Source organism: Anolis sagrei, chromosome 3, assembly GCF_037176765.1.
Source record: "Anolis sagrei isolate rAnoSag1 chromosome 3, rAnoSag1.mat, whole genome shotgun sequence".
Taxonomy (NCBI): Eukaryota; Metazoa; Chordata; class Lepidosauria; order Squamata; family Dactyloidae; genus Anolis; species Anolis sagrei.
In genome coordinates, this window is record NC_090023.1 from 99,704,551 (window position 1) to 99,721,708 (window position 17,158).

Consider the following 17,158-nt stretch of genomic DNA (forward strand, 5'->3'; position numbering starts at 1 on the left):
CGGCGAAACTACTACGCAAAGTAGAGTTGTATTCTGCAATAACGCACAATTTTAAATAGAAGGTCAAATGATGGAAAACAGAAGCTCTGTTAAGTAGCAGGTGTTATTGTAGGACAGGACTAGGCAGGGAAGGGGCAATTTCTCTTTACTATGCTTGCTAGATGGGTTGAAATATGGCAGCATATTTCAGCTTCCTCAAAGTGACATGATGCCATTTTGACCAATTTTCATCTGTTCTGGGGATGTTTGAGAGGCTTGTGGGCAGTAAACTGTTAGGAGATCTGAGGTTGGAGAGATTGCTCCAAAATCAGGGGGATATGATGAATTTAACTGGATTTGGGGAAGGTTTCCCATATGCCACACTTAGGGGTCCCAAGAGTGCATTTTACCCACTCTTGTTGTAAAATATTATATGACTACACACAAATGACAGAAAATCCCAGAATTATTCTTGAATTTTCTATAAGGCAGTGTGAGATCTGTGAGAACATTGAGGTCTATACTGACCTTGCCAGTACCTACCCACATTTGATTTGGGGAAACCATATTTTTTCAGTCAGAAACGCCAAAGTCTCAGTACAAAATAAAAGATTCCCCTCATTAGGACAGTTTGATATCAAACTTCCTTCACTAGACTATAATATCAGTTAAGACAGAACACACTGGTTAGAATTAAAGATATTTTGTCTGCTAGAACAATCACAGGTATCAATTCCATTTTTCTTAACTTGGGTAGAGTCATTCAAATCTATTCCATATCAAAGATACAAATCATACCATGAAATGAGGGTATATCTGCTTTCATCCTTATTGTTTTTGATAGAACCTCTTCTCTGTAAGGAGGAGATAGGCACAAAAGTAAAATCAAATTATAAGTAGCATCTCCTGCAGGAACAGATTGCAGCCTACCACATTCTAGTCAAATGCTGAATTTTTTTTTAAAAGCAACCAACTAATAGCTAACTTGCAGAACTCACTACTAGTTTCGTTAGCCATTTCAACTTCAGTGCTTTTTCTTCTGACTGTGATACAGGCTGTAAGCAGCTACTTGATCAGTAACAAGAGATTGCATGTGTGCTCTAAAGGGAAGACAATGGTTTTTTTCAGACACTGAGTATTAACAGTTTCAACCTGATCTAATAAATTTGGGTGAAAGTTTCAATTCCAAACTTTCATGGGAGTTCCCAAAATGAGACACATTTGACAGAATCATATCTAAAAATAGCAGCAACTTTTCCAAGCCACACCAGCCCATCAGATTTATATTGCCCTATTATTTTTAGGAATTTATTGGAAGAATATCCAAAAATTTCAGTGATTAATGACTGAATATGTGTGACCAGGACATTAGACATTATTTCCTAGATTTGGAATTGTGTGTGTAATATAGTATCATTTAGATTAAAATGCATCATTCAACACTAATAAACTGGAGATTTTCATTTAAATATTTATTATAAACCACATTTCACAAGTGCTAGACAAGCTGTATATAAAAAGCATAACGTACAAAACCCTGATAAAAGCACTTACTGGCATATGATACCCCAAAAATGTAACTAAGCAGTTTTACATTAACAACAACCAATGTTAGGTAAGGGTATTTAATTCACACATATTCAGAGACTATATAAATTCCTTCCATTTTAAAAGTATAAAAAGAAATAAAGAAATGTAATATAAAACCTTCACTGATTGGAGAAATTGGCTCTCAGTACACATTAAAGAGACATTCTCTTATAAAAGTAAAAACCCTATGGTATTTATCCAGCATTAAAGTACTACAAGAAAGAAACCCTTATTTACAAATAGCACATATAAGCACATATTTTGAGACTGCAGAAAATAAATGGATAATTATACAATTTTTATATGACACCACAATTTCTACAGACTTCAACACAGTTACAGTCCTTGTTGAGTATTGTATTTACTCAATTTTGCTTAAAGCTGTTCAGTGTAGCTACAATATCTGTTGCAGTCATCATAGGTCAGACTGATTATACACTATCAAATTAACATCCAATTTTGGTAACCTTTATTTTAACATTCTGAACAAGCTGAGAGTCCAGCATTAACTACTTACATCTGAGACTGTCATTTGCATAATTTTAAGTTTACAATGACACTAAGAAAGGAAATGAAGTGATTAATCTTCTCAAAAATTTCAGGGAGAATTTAGATATCTGGAAACAAGCTGATATTTTGTTTCTTACAAAAAGAGGAATTCAGAAATGCAAGCCTCTGTCATATCTACAAACCTTGCTCCTTTTGAATATAATAAATCAGGGTAGACATCCAATGCAATAAGCTCTCAAATGTATCAACAAGAAAAGACAAAAGTCTCTGAACTGGACGCCTGCACCAGAAGCTGAAATACTACTAGATCCAACCAGAAATCTGACTTTTGAAGCTGCTCATCAGACCAAGTATAACTGAACTACCAAAGTTGCTATATGATAAAATACTGAATCATCATGAGACTTGACAAAAATGTTAAACCATCTGAGGTGTTTTTTTTTTAAAAAAACTCTGGCAATAAAAAAGTAGAATAATCCCCTAAAAGGTTAATAAACCCTTTTTCAATCGTGACTTTCCATTGTGAAATGAGTGTTTTTGATAAGATGATATCTATATCATCTTGTCAAAAGCATATCAGCTATAAAAGGTAAACTTAATTTTATTTGCAAATTGATTGCAACTTGACAAAATCAATGTCCATGTGTACTAGCCTTCTGAGATTTGTAGGCAAACAAAATTACTAGGATATTTGGTGGAAATCTTTCAGATGTTGGAACCATATGAAAAAGGAAGTAAAAGAAATCACCAGCTGCATTAAAGACGATGATGGTAACAATGACAATGATTGTTATTTATGCATATAATAGCACCATCAAATGTACCTGGTTCTTTATGATAAAATAAACAAAACAGTGGATTCTGAAAGGCATACAATCTGGATTATTTCTGTATGCACATACACACATATAAGAAAGATAAACAGGAATGAACAGGAAAGCTGTACATTACAGTTGCAAAACAATACATCCAGATAAAATGCAAAAAGAAAGCAATGTAATACAAAAGCAAACCAACCAATACATGTAATCAATATGTTCAAGACTGCAAAACAACATCAAGCTAAAATTCCAAAATCTTTGGGAAACAAAAAAAAATGTTCAATTGGTTTTTGTAAAAGTATTTGAATTGGCTGGTATGTGCTATTATAAATGTTTTCCTTTTTCTTCATTTTGTGAGGGAAATAATCAATTCGTTCCTTTTAAAACATGTGACTACTAATTCAGACTGCATACAAACCTAATGCATATTTCAATGGTCAAGGGAATTACTTCTCAATGAGATGCTTGGATTCACATTCCCATCTGCATATCAGCAAAGTTATAGAAGTTGTCTACTTCCCTGGAAGCAGATGACTTGTCCTCAGATACAAAAACCTATATTTCAAAATCAACAAGAAAGTGTTAAATACTCACAATGCTGAACATGATATCTTATTCCAGAATTCTAGAGAAATGGATCATGTTAATGAACTATTCATATTTTAATCCATTATAACTAAGGGTCTGCTTATATTCTGTCCAGAAAACAACATCACCGAACATTGAAGCTGCTGTGAAGAAGTGATTTTAGCTTTCAGTATCATTTTTCTACTCTTATCTTCTTAAACTTTAAAACTGAGCTTTGCTGGCACGTGAAGTCAGAAGAAAGGAAATAAGGCATATACACAGTTAATTTTTCACTTCAAGAACCAGTTATGTGTATGGGGTTCAAATGCAGTACCAGAAACAGACCTCAATATTCAATTCTCTATCATAATACTGAATGGCTGGCAATGGTCAGTAAATGTAACTTTCCCCAGAGGGTTGAACTATGATCTTTGCATGTAGACATCATGTTGAGGGAAGTGAATTTTTCTTAAACATGGGACTTAACAAACTACCAACACAATCGTGTTTCAGACTGAACCAAATGATCTTGTGCCCAACAGTGGAGAAAGCAATGAAGTTCAGTAACTTGCGAAGCATAACAATGTTAGAGACATGATCAGGTCTGCTGCTTACCTTAGCTCCACTGAAGACATTTGCAACAATATCCTGGCAGGCTGCTATCGTGCCATCTCCATTGAACTCCAGAGCAACAACAGGACCTAGTAAGACATGGGGTTTGCATTGTTAACGTTTGAGACTATATCTATTTCTTTCTTTCCAAATTTTGTTTGAAAGAACACAGCTACAGAATGTGTTTCCCATCTGTGTATATCCTCAACCCTGCTCCAGAGAATTGGAGATCAACTGGGGCAGATATTAAAGTGTTACAATTAGGTGCAGATAGAGAAGAAAAATTCTCACCATATGAGAAGACTGTTGGTATGTCAAAAGGACCTCTAGGAATTTTATTATATTTGCGCAACGAAAGCCATTCCTGTGTTCTCTTATCCTCCATAAAAACACCCAAAAGCATTGACCAAAAAAGAGTACAGTGGACCCTCTATATCTCTGGGTTTTGCACCTGCAAATCCAGCCAGCCATAAATTGAAACTATTTTTTTAAAAAATTTAAATACTGCCAGTACTTTTTAAAAAACACTCTTCAAAAATAATGAGCGAATAGGTAGTATGGGGCAACTCATCCCCACACTGCTTTTTGCTCCTTGTACATTCAAGAAACAACATCTATTCTTAGAATTTAAAATCTGAAGTATACTAGGTAGTAGAATTGTTCTCTGGAAACAAATGGTTTCTATTAGACTGACAACTAAACATTGCACTTTTGCTATCACATTTCTAGAACTGCAGCAAAAACAAATTTATACATGTATATGTGGAATAATGATAATTGTTATAATGCAAAGGGAAACATTATAAAATACTTTCCTCTAATATAAGCATTTTAGATAGTTTTTTTCAAAGGAAATTTCTGTGACATAGAAGTCAGGCCTGGCAATCAATCCGTTTATATCAGGCTTGATAGGGTGATGTCTAAAACTTAAATATATTTTGAACAAGGAATGCTACAGTCGATATAATGCAATTTCCCATTCCCATAAAATACAGCTGTACATCTTGGACGTATATGCAAAGAGAGCCTTTACGAGAAGGCCTAAAACATAAATACTTGTTAATTTTTTTTGGCATTTTAGAGGTTTTGCAACTTTTAATTCATGTCTCTCTTAATGTACATCAGTAAATTATGCAAATGTGTGATGTGGTTGGAAACCCCCAACCTTCCTTTAGTTGGAGTCAAGCACCTGCCTCAAACTTCCTCTGAGGCTGAAAGTGTTGCAAGTTGCTCAGTGAGTTTCCAAAGTAGGAACTCAAATCCTGGCCTCTGACACTCAAACCACCATGGCAAGCTGCTCCTTCTTATTTTGGGTAGCTTGAGAGATTCTTGAGTTAAAGTGAAAGATAAAAAATGGACCAAGTTAAGTTTATGAGGAAACCTTTCAGTCACTTCGACTGGAAAATAGACCCCAGCTCTCACATAATTGAAGGATTACCTAGATCAGTGGTTCTCAATCTGTGGGTCCCCAGGTGTTTTGGCCTACAACTCCCAGAAATCCCAGCCAGTTTACCAGCTGTTAGGATTTCTGGGAGTTGAAGGCCAAAACATCTGGGGACCCTCAGGTTGAGAACCACTGACCTAGATACAGCTCTTCAGCTTATCTGAATTTCACTAGATTTTAATGCTAATATCGCTAATAACTCTGGGAATATTTTGTAACAACTGAAAATATCCTGCAAGGTATCTGATCTAAATTTACTCCTGGGATCCTGTAACCTTCATTGTTAAGTCTAAACTAATTTTTACAAAAGTTTGTGCAACAACATGTCAGCTCCCATCATTCCTTGCCTTAGGCAGTAGAGCTGAAATAAAATGAGATACCCGTGTGGTATTTTAGAATGAACATACCTTTTTCAAGTAAAGGGAGAAATTCAGGTGCTCTTTGCTGGAACACACGGTGAGCATCATCCGCTTTCATTGGAACTTCTTTGGTCTGCACTAGCCCAAAACCTTTGCCAGTCATCTATTGAATTTCAAAAGGAATCAGAATTTTGTTTGGATTAGGTAGACATTATTTGATATGTAATTTTACACTCAAAAGCACTATATTCAATATATGCAACTAAACAATTAGTTATGGATCCCTTCCTATTTGATGCTAAACACTTTCACAAAAAGAACTTTCCCATTTCTTACCCACAATTATACTATATTGCAATAGGAAAAGCCTAAAAACCCTAAAGACACTTGATAATTTCTGAGCAGGGTCAGTCCTGATTGGAGCCTGTAAAGGAGACCACCAATGAATACAATGTGCTATAGGCTATATTTCAGAGGAAGAAACTGGCAAAGCCATCTCTGATTGCTTAAGAAATTCATGGGGTCACCATAAATCAACAGATGACTTGAATACACACAGGAAGAGGCAACAGCCGCAAAAATGGGCAAGCATGAGGCAAAAACAAAAACTCTGCCTTAATACAAATCAGACACAGTTCTGAGGCAGCAACACTGTAAAAGAGGTTTGTCAGTTAGTAGGAACGACTGGTTACCTGTCTGAGCTTTAGGCTGAGCAAACCATTTTAAATGTTATTTTTGTGTTAATGGCAAACTAGATTAGCTTAAAATGCTTTTAGACACTAACTGATCTTTACTGCCACATTTCCTTTGAGAATTAGATATATATCAATGATGGATACTTTTAAATAGCACTAAAAACTTCATACAACAATTTATGTTTACTGTGAAGACAGCAAGTGGGGTAATTATTTATTAATTCAGAAAAAAGACGTAACCAAAGCTTTCTCAAACCTAAGATTTTTAGGGTGTATTTTATTATCCAACTCTACGTAATTGTAACTTTTGGAAATCGAATACACGTTAATTCCAAATTGATAGAAATCTACATTAGTAGAAAAATCAAGAACAGGTTGCTCTGTTTACATAGAACTGTCCAGCTGTCCTTGCATTTGATCAGGTCACTTGCAAAAGTATCATATATACTCATGTGTAAGTCCAGGGCAGGTTTGGAGATCAAAATTAAGGATCTTGGTATGATCCGTGGATAAGTCAAGGGCTTATCAGAGAAGAGAAGGCACCAATGCTATTCAGGACCAGCTGTTCTCAGCCACCATCACCATTCTCTTTCTAACATTTACAAAGGCCAGAAGCAGTGCCATGGTGTGGAGAGTAGAGGGGGTGTTTTTTTTAGGTTTTCCCAGGACAGATTAACTCTCTGTTTGCCGCTCTACTAAAAGAAGGGGATGGTTCCTTTATTGACAAGAGTTAAGGCACAGTATTTACGACTTGTGGATAGGCTGACCAAGTCTTTTGGGGCTGATTTTTTGACTAAAATTTCAAGACTTATACATGAGCATATAGAATAGATGGGCTACAAACAAGATCAATATCTCAGGATTCTGTGACAGCCCACTCTGTAAAGAACTGTATAGAAAAACACATTATATGGTCACTATAGCAGTGTGTCACTTCAGTGATTGGCTATACCAAATATGCTTTCCCAAAAGACATTCAGACACTACACATATGTTCAGCACCTTTACTGTGGTCACTAGAAACTGAAACAGTTTTCAAAGCAAATACATTCGGATGCACAAATGTGCTCCTCACCTCATCAATCAACTTCCTAGCATTGGCAGTGGTATAATCCCCAGCAAAGAATACCACAAGGCAGGACTCCTCGCTGTGTTTCTGACGTCTCCCCTGTGTCACTGGAATAATGCTTTTGTTGCCATCAGTTGAGATCCTGACACCCTTCAATTCTTCCACAGTTGGCAACGGTACACACTCCTGAACTGAGACATCTTCTCCTAGAAGACCCCAGTTGTTCTCCCCTGAAACAGGTGTGAAGTCATGGATATTGCTCCATGTGTTGTTAAAGATGCTCAGTCCTGCATCCTTCATCTGCAAAGCCAGCTCTGGATAGTAGTACTGGAAGCACCCAAACTTCATACCCGTAGATGATTCGATAATGGGTTGGGTGGCACAGCACAGAAACACTTCCATCTTTCTACAGTCCCGAGTGCGAAACTGTTGACAAGCCACTACACATTTGCAATCCTTGCAGTCACGGAAGAACACACTGCCTTTGACAGGTCCCAAAAAAATTCGGCAGCCTGTACAGTCATCAATAGTAATTGTAGCTGAATGGTCAAAGATGTAAATATTGCAGTTTTCACAGTCCTGAATCACAAACTGTTGGCCTGCAACTTTCCCAGGTAAACGTCCAACTGTTTCATCTTTCAGTCCAGAAAACATGTAGTCTTTAGGATCAATCTGGAAGAAAGAGACTCCATCAGTAAGAGAAAAGGTGTGATAAGTCCAGGGTTTTCTTATGTTAGATCAGTCATGTACAATCTAGTATTTAAGTGAAGACCCTTCTGCTGGAGGGAATATGCTTAATACACCTGAGGGAAAAAAGAATCAGAATCTCTGTGGCTTACATTGGGAACATACATTATTATGGATACCTTAGAGTAAGCTTTAGCAAAGCAGGTCTCGCAATTATACTAATAAATACAAGAAAGTAATTTTTTTGATAAATTCCTTGAAGAAAATGAAAGATTCTGAACAACACAGAACATTCAATGAGTCAAATTAATACATGGCACAACACATAGAGTATATACACACCACTTTCGTGTCCCCTTATTCTATTAGCTCAGAAACAAAATCACACTTCTGTACTTAATGTGTAGCGCAGCAATTAAATGTCTACACCACAGTGATGTTACAATATGGAAGAGGAAGAAGATTCCTGCTTTTTAGGGATATAACTCCTTTAGGGAAATTCTGTGGTGTATTCTACAATGTTTTAAGGATGGTTATAACTAGTAAGGACCCCCCGGTGGTGCAGCAGGTTGAACTGCAGAGCTGCTGAATTTGCTGACCAAAAGGTCAGTGGTTTGAATCCGGGGAGCAGGATGAGCTCCCTCTGTAAGCCCCAGCTTCTGCCAACCTAGCAGTTCGAAAAAATGTAAATGTGAGTAGATCAATAGGTACCGCTTTGGCAGGAAGGCAATGGTACTCCATGAAGTCATGCCATCCACATGATCTTGGAGGCATCTACGGACAATGCCGGCTCTTCAGCTTAGAAATTGAGATGAACACCACCATCCCAGAGTCGAAACGATTAGACTTAACGTCAAGGGGAAACCTTTACCTTTACTTTTAAAGCTAGTAAATCTAATTTGAATAATAACAATAACTTTATTTATATCCCACCACCATCTCCCAAAAGGACTTGGGGCAGCTTACAGAATAGCATATAATAATGCCATAATACACATAAAAGACAGGTAAAATTACATCAACGTATTGAACCAGAGAATGGATGCAAAGGACATATGCAGATTTCAGATTTCCCATTCCTAGGTGATCTTCTACATTGCCTATAATATGAAAAACTATAGTAGTTTATAGTTATACCATTTACCAAACAAAATTAAAATAGAAAGCAAAGTGAAACAGAACAAAGTGTTGTATCTAGTTGTCATAGTACGAAACATGAATGAAACTATTCTTCTACAGTTTTAAGAATAGTGCTAATAATGACAAATCACTATTATTTTTCACATTCTTCCCCTGCTCCCCTTGGAATTGACAATTTTGAGAACACTGTTAATACACTTTCAATCAAAACTTCCAGATAGTAGGTATGTTAATCCATTGCAGCAAGTAACGGTTTTGCAGCGCTTTAAATGCTAACTAGTTTAAATCAAGGGAAGCTTTAATGGACTGGAGCCACAAACCATCAAATAAAACTTGTTTGTCTTTAAGCTGCAACAAGGCTCACTTTTGTCTTTGCTGCCACCCAGTTTTGCTTCCTCAAATATCTGTCACTTCCTTCAAAGGAAAGAAAGCAGAATCCACTTTTGAACAGAGGCTAAGATCAAACCTAAGGTTTGTACACTGCCAACGTTTGCTTAGAAAGGAGATATGAACTGGTGCATCAAGTTTTTATTGACTCGTCAAACAAAATAGCATTAAAAAGGTTGTGAAATAAAAATAAATAAATGGCTGGAGACCTGAGTGGAAGCCATCCACATCCCAACATTGTCCAGCAGATCCCAAAGCCTGTGTGTCGGCACTGTGTCATTTATTGAGAAGGCTCTTTTGCCTTAATTCCCATCCTCCCCCTCCGTCTTAGGACATATTAAACCCAAGGCTTGATGTAATCCACTTGAAAGCTTTAAGGAGGGCATTTCGTCATGGTTAAATATAAAAATTGACAGACTATGGACATGAATGGGTGTTTGAGTGCTTAAAAGTTAGAGAATACCAGCACTTCTTGATCTACCTTCTTTTGTGCTGTGTCATTTCAAAAGCAATTAATAAATCCAAATATTTACACGGCATCCATAACCAGGTCTAAGCATTCAAAACTAGTTTGTTTTGCCTGGAAAAGTGCTGTTATAGCAAAAATTTGAATATTTTGAATTCATTTCCTTTGCATTCTGTCTGAAAACTCAGGCATTTTTGTGGTTAGGTCAGGGAACATCTCTCAAACAAATGGCACAGCTTAAAAGGAAGGTGACTGTCTTTAACTATTATTTGCCACTTGGAACAAGTAATGACTCTTGTGTATAAATTTTTAAAAGTGTCCCCAATGTTCAAATTTAATTTGACAATGCAGACTGCTGTCTAGCTAACGGGCATAACACAAACGCTAGCGCCCACACCTTTTGAGGGGAAGGGAACTAAAATCCTCAAAGCTTACGTTTTATATTTACACACAGAAATAGATCTACTTCTTGCAATCCATATCAAATGATGGTTGTTAGATGCCTTCAAAACAATTATGTCTTGCTCCAATCTTATTCTAGGGAATTAATTGGCAATATTTATTTTTAAGATATTTGCATTTGCCTTCATTTTATGTGAGTGTGACTTGACCATGATCAACCATGGCTCAGTAGGAATTCAAAACCTGTTCTCTCACATGCAAACCACTACACCATGCTGGCTCCAACAAAGTACTTTACACTAGGCACGCACAACCTGCGGCCCTCCAGCTGTTTGGGCCTCCAACTCCCAAAATTCCTAACCATTGAACAAGCTTGGGAGTTGGAGGCCCAAACAGCTAGAGGGTCGTATTTTGAGGAAGGCTGCTTTACAAAATAACTAATCAAAATTAATTTGTTTTAGTAATCAACCTATAGTTACTATCATTAACGCTGTACTGCATTCTTTAACTTGTAATCTTTTATGAACCCTCAGGATCTGACTTACAGTGAAGCCTATCATGAGGTTTTCTCAGCATGCCTGTTCAGAGGGGCAACCTTTGACTTTCGAGACTGAGAGAGTGTGACTTGCCCAAGGTCACTGAGTGGGTTTCCAAAGCTAAACAGGGATTCAAACCCTGTTTTCCTGGTGTCCTAATCCAATGTTCAAACCACGACACTAGAAATGCTCAAGCCCTCTACATAACAGAGTTCAAAGAATACATAGTGCACTTAATAAGAGTGTGCAATATGTCCAACAATAACTGTTTTCCCCATAAAGCTTAAGCAATAATGCGACACTATGAAATAGTGTCAAGCACACTGAGTGACATTTCTCTATGCTAACCCTGGTCTCTTCAAGAGGCAGAAGGTATTGCTTCTAACACGTGAAGACATATGAATTCAAATCTATTTCATAACAAACAGACTTTTGGCCACTGTGAACAAAGAGCGGAAAATAAGGGGAACTTAAGAGAGCATGACTTCGTCTTGGGAAATTTACAATGTTTGCTGTGAGTTTTCCGAGCTGTATGGCCATGTTCCAGAAGCATTCTCTCCTGATGTTTCGCATACATCTATGTTAGGCATCTTCAGAGGTTGAGGAGTCTGTTGGAAACTAGGCAAGTGAGGTTTATATATCTGTGGAATGTCCAGAGTGGGAGAAAGAAATCTTATCTGTTTGAAGCAAGTGTGAATGTTGCAAATGGCTACCTCGATTAGCATTGAATGGCCTTGCACCATTCAAAGCCTGGCTAGCTGCTGCCTGAGGGATCCTTTGTTGGAAGGATCTCAGTAAAATTTACAATAGATTCTTGGTGTGATTTCAGGACCCCCCATGTGGATACCAAAATCTGTGGGTGGCTCAAGTCTATTATATACAATGACATGGTGAAATGGCAAAATGTTGGAATATTTTAAAAATATTTTCAAGGCAAGGATGGTTGAATCCATGGATGCAGAATAAATACAATATGAATAAACAATACTTGAAATCCCATGTCCACACTTTTGTTACATCACGAATAAATTACTGCAACATGCTCTACGTGGGGTTGCTTTTGAAGACTGCTCAGAGTAGTCCAAAGGGCAGCTGCCAGATTTCTCAACAGAGCAGGGTACAGGGAGCATACAATCCCGCTGTTATGCCAGCTCCACTGGCTGCCAGTCTGCTACCGAGCACAAATCAAAATGCTGGCTTTAGCCTATAAAGCCCTAAACAGTTCCAGCCCAGTTTTCCTGTCCGAACACATCTCCCCCTATGAGCCATCTCGGAGGTTAAGATCTTCTGGGGACACCATGCTCTCAGTCCCGCCTCCTTTGCAGGACCTTCTCAGTGGTGGCCCCTCGGCTGTGGAACTCCCTCCCCAGTGAAATAAGATCAGCCCCCTCCCTTCTGACCTTCAGGAAAGAGCTAAAAATGTGGATATGGGACCAAGCATTCAGTTAGTAATCTAGCAGTGCAATAAGAGAACATGGAATAGTGCAATGATAATCTGGAATGGCGATGGACTATGATAACTGATTGCGTGGTTTTAAATAAGTGGTTTTAAAGTTGATATGTTTTAAATGATTGTTTTAATATATAGGTTTATTTTATTGATGTGTGTTCTTATGGCATCAAATCGCTGCCAAAGATGTGAGCTGCTCTGAGTCCCCTACGAGGTGAGAAGAGAGGGGTATAAATATGGTAAATAAATAAAATAAATAAATATACCAGTAATGTGCCATTTAATATCACACTTCTACAACAGTCCTTCCAACAACCATAGCATAGATTATCTATATGTAAAGCTGTTATGTGCTGAATTCAGTTCTTTATCCAACCTGCTAAGTGCTCACATCTCACGAGATCTTTCAAGATCCCAGTTTTTTAGTGTTTTTGGCAAACCTGATTATAGAAACTGCAGTATACAGTCCACTGCAATCTACATGGCATTGCTGACATGATGAAGCAAGGTTCCTTTTACTGCCACAAGAGGAAGTGAGTCAAAGCCCAGGCGGACGTTTTCCTTAGTTCAACGCTACAGAACGTGCCACAGCAGGATCCAAATGTCCCATTTTTAGTCATTTTCCAGCGGCTTAATGCACAAGGCACAAGTAAGCAAAAATACTGAACAGGCCAGGAAAAAAAGGCGCAGATTACAAGACTGGTTCAAACACAGCTGTGTTTGTTTGTGTTACTAACAAGCCCAGAATCCTTTGGGAAAAGGAGAGCGGCTCTTGTCGCAAAGGATGCTGGGGGAGACATAAATGCAGCAAGAGCCTTACATTAATTACACAAGATTATACGGATACCACAGCCTTAGTCACGAAGGACCGCCAGCTTCATTTTAAATCCCAGCGTGGCAGGAAGAATACAAGTTGTGGCGCTGCAACTATTAATGGATATGTGGCACAACATTTCCTAAAGTGGCATGTAAATGTACTTATGGATGTAAATGTACTTATGGATTTCAGGCATGGGCAAACTTCGGCCCTCCAGGTGTTTTAAACTTCAATTCCCATAATTCCTAACAGCCTCAGGCTGTTAGGAATTGTGAGAGTTGAAGTTCAAAACACCCGGAGGACTGAAATTTGCCCATGCCTGGTGTAGATGCACCTGGCGCACATTCTCCATTGGGGTTCAATGGTATGCTTCAGCCCAAGTATAGCCAAAATATGTGGTTCGGGAGCCTCAAAAGATATCCCTGCAGAGAGAAGGGTTCATATTATGTATCTTAAGATAGAAAGAAATTGGGGCATGGTGAAGAAGAAGAGGAGGAGTTGTTGTTGTTGTTGTTGTTGTTGTTGTTGCTGCTGCTTTGGAGCAAAATACTCCTGACTTCATGATCTTGTTAAAAAACAATGTATGGATCGTCGATGTTGCAATCCCAGGCAACAGCAAGATTGAAAAGAAACAACTGGAAAAGCTGACATGATAGGAGGATTTAAAGATCAAACTGCAACGACTCTGGCACAAGCCAGTAAAGGTGGTCCCAGTGGTGATCGGCACACTGGGTGCAGTGCCTAAAGACCTTGGCCTGCACTTAAACACAATTGGGCTGACAAAATTACCATCTGTCAGCTGCAAAAGGCCACCCTACTGGGATCTGCACACATTATTTGCCAATGCATCATACAGTCCTAGACACTTCGGAAGTGTCCGATGTGTGATCCAATACAACAGCCAGCATAGTGACCTTGTTTGCTGTGTACTAATCTTGTTATGTTTCAAATAATAATAATTTATTTGTATCCTGCCCCATCTCCCTAAGGGTATTCAGAGAGGCTTATAATACCATAACAGTGCGAAACATAAACAATAATGAACTAAGATAAACCACAAAATTATCTTAATTATCTACAAAGTGCAATCCACGACATGCGAGTGTGGAGAGGAGCAAACCACTGACCACCTGCTACAATGCACCCTGAGCCTTGCCACATGCACAATGGAGGACCTTCTTGCAGCAACACCAGAAGCACTCCAAGTGGCCAGATACTGGTCAAAGGACATTTAATCAACTACCAAACTCGCATATTTTGTATTTTATCTGTTTGTTTGCTTTGTTTTGTTAGAAATGTAATATAATTGACTGGTTGACCTGACACGACAAATAAAATAAATCTTAAGTCAGCAAAAGCAATGCAAAAGAATATAAAAACATATTAAATTGACACAATAATATCATTTGTAAATGGAAGTAAACAGTGGTGATGTTATAGAAACCTTTTGACTGCCTTAGGAAGAGAGCTAAGATGGGTTGTGCCTTGGGCTACAACTCTGGAGGCATGTCGCACTCTCTCAGCCTCATTTTGACAAGGAAACCCTGTAATTGAGTGGCCTTAGGGTCTGAAGCAGGCATGGGCAAACTTGGGCCCTCCGGGTGTTCAACTCCCACCATTCCTAACAGCGTCAGGGTCCTTCCTTTTCCCCTTCAACCTCTTAAGCTGAGAAAATATCATTTTCTACTGCTCTTTCAGGCCTTTAGCAATGTAGCTACACCAGACATGGGCAAACTTGGGCCTTCCCTCCAGATGTTTTGGACTTCAACTCTCACAATTCCTAACAGGCTGTTTTTTTCCTTTCCGCTTAAGTGGCTGAGGGGGGAAAGGGCAGGCCCTGAGGCTGTTAGGAATTGCGGGAGTTGAAGTCCAAAACATCTGGAGGGCCCAAGTTGGCCCATGCCTGGTCTGGAGGAAGGCACACAGCAACAACATTCAGTCTGTGCCCGAAATCATTTACGAAGCAAGCCCTTATGATCCTATCTATAGTTTTGGACGCCCTAAAGGCGTAGATGCGGCCATTGGGAAGCAAGGGGAGGCCTGTCCTGGCCCTACCTTGGCCCGCTGGTCCCAGCTGTACTGCGGCTGCTTCTCTGAGGCGGCGTTGACCGCCTCCTCCTCCCCGTCCTTCCTCTCCCGCTCCTCCGGGGATGCCGCGTCGCCCCGGTCCCCGCTCTTCGGCTCCTTGGCCTGCTTCCGCCGCTTGGAGAAGAAGCAGCCCATGGTCCGGCGCCGCCCAAAGAGCTCCTCCGCCGCCTCCCGCTCCCCGAATGAGCCGCCGCGCGCCCCGCCCGCGCCTTTAACACCTCGCTTCCGGCTTTGTGCCTCGGACCGTCTCCCAGGGCGACCGCCGCTTCGCTCCCGCCCCCTTCCAGAGCACGAAACCAATCAGAAAGCCATCTCCTGGATCATTCCTATCAATCACCCTCTCCGGCCAATAGGGACACTTCTTTGCCGTTTCATGGAACCATAGAGTCGTAAGAAACCACAAGGGGCATCCAGCACAATCAAAACCCTCCCGACAGATGGCCAACCAGCCTCTACTTTAAAAAAAAACAGAGAAGGCGACTCCACTGCACCCCGAAGGGACATAACATATTATACTCCCGAACAGCTTTCACCGTTACTACTACTACTACTACTACTAATGATAATAATAATAATAATAGGCCCCCCTGGTGACTCAGCGGGTTAAACCTATGAACTGCTGAACTTGCTCTCTGAAAGGTTGGCGGTCCGGAGAGCAGGGTGAGCGCCCACTGTTAGCCCCAGCTCCTGCCAACCTAGCGGTTCGAAAACATGCAAATGTGAGTACATCAATTAGATACCGCTTCAGCGGGAAGGTAATGGCGCTTCATGCAATCATGCAGACCACATGGCCTTGGAGGTGTCTACGGACAACGCTAGCTCTTTGGATTAGAAATGGAGATGCGCACCACCCCCAAGTCGGTCACAACAAGACTGAATGTCAGGGGAAACCTTTACCTAGTAGTAGTAATAATAATAATAATAATAATAACGCTTGGGAATTGTTCGACTTGTGATTTTGTGATACGAAATCCACCATCTAGATCTCGTTTGCTGTGACATACTATGTTTTTGTGCCAGTAAAATTATAATAATTTTATTTCTTACCCGCCTCTCCTCATGGCTCAAGGTGGGTTACAAAACAATTATAACACATAAACACAGCAAAAACACAACAAATACACAAACTAAAACGTAACTCCATAAAAGTTAAATACCAAAACATATCTATGAAATACATATTATCTTGTCTCCTGTTCCTTGAAGTGACTGGCCTGACCTTGAAGGAGCTGGGGGTGGTGACAGCCAACAGGGAGCTCTGGCGTGGGCTCGTCCGTGAGGTCACGAAGAGTTGGAAACGACTGAACGAATAAACAACAACAACAATATAATATATTGTATGTATATATATTTTGTAAGCTGCTCTGGGTCCCCTTCAGGGTGAGAAGGGCAGCATATAAATGTCATAAATAAATAAATGAATGAATATTAAAACAGACAAAACAGAGAGTAAACAAAGGACATGCATTAAAATTGATGTTTCTCTTTGAAGACTATCTGGGTAGGCCTGCCGGAAAAGACAGGTCTTCAGTTGTGTCT

The 17,158-nt window shown here is 39.4% G+C and overlaps 1 protein-coding gene across 1 annotated transcript; it reads right to left on the reverse strand.

The window, feature by feature from the left end:
- Window positions 1-1,436: 1,436 nt before the first annotated feature.
- On the reverse strand, window positions 1,437-15,895 carry RP2 (RP2 activator of ARL3 GTPase). Its single transcript, XM_060769836.2, has 5 exons — window positions 15,587-15,895; window positions 7,653-8,318; window positions 5,931-6,045; window positions 4,083-4,168; window positions 1,437-3,455 (listed from the first exon to the last, which is right to left on the reverse strand). Exons 1-5 carry the CDS (start codon window positions 15,752-15,754, stop codon window positions 3,372-3,374), a joined length of 1,119 nt encoding a protein of 372 aa, XP_060625819.1. The 5' UTR covers window positions 15,755-15,895; the 3' UTR covers window positions 1,437-3,371.
- Between the last annotated feature and the right edge of the window lie 1,263 nt (window positions 15,896-17,158).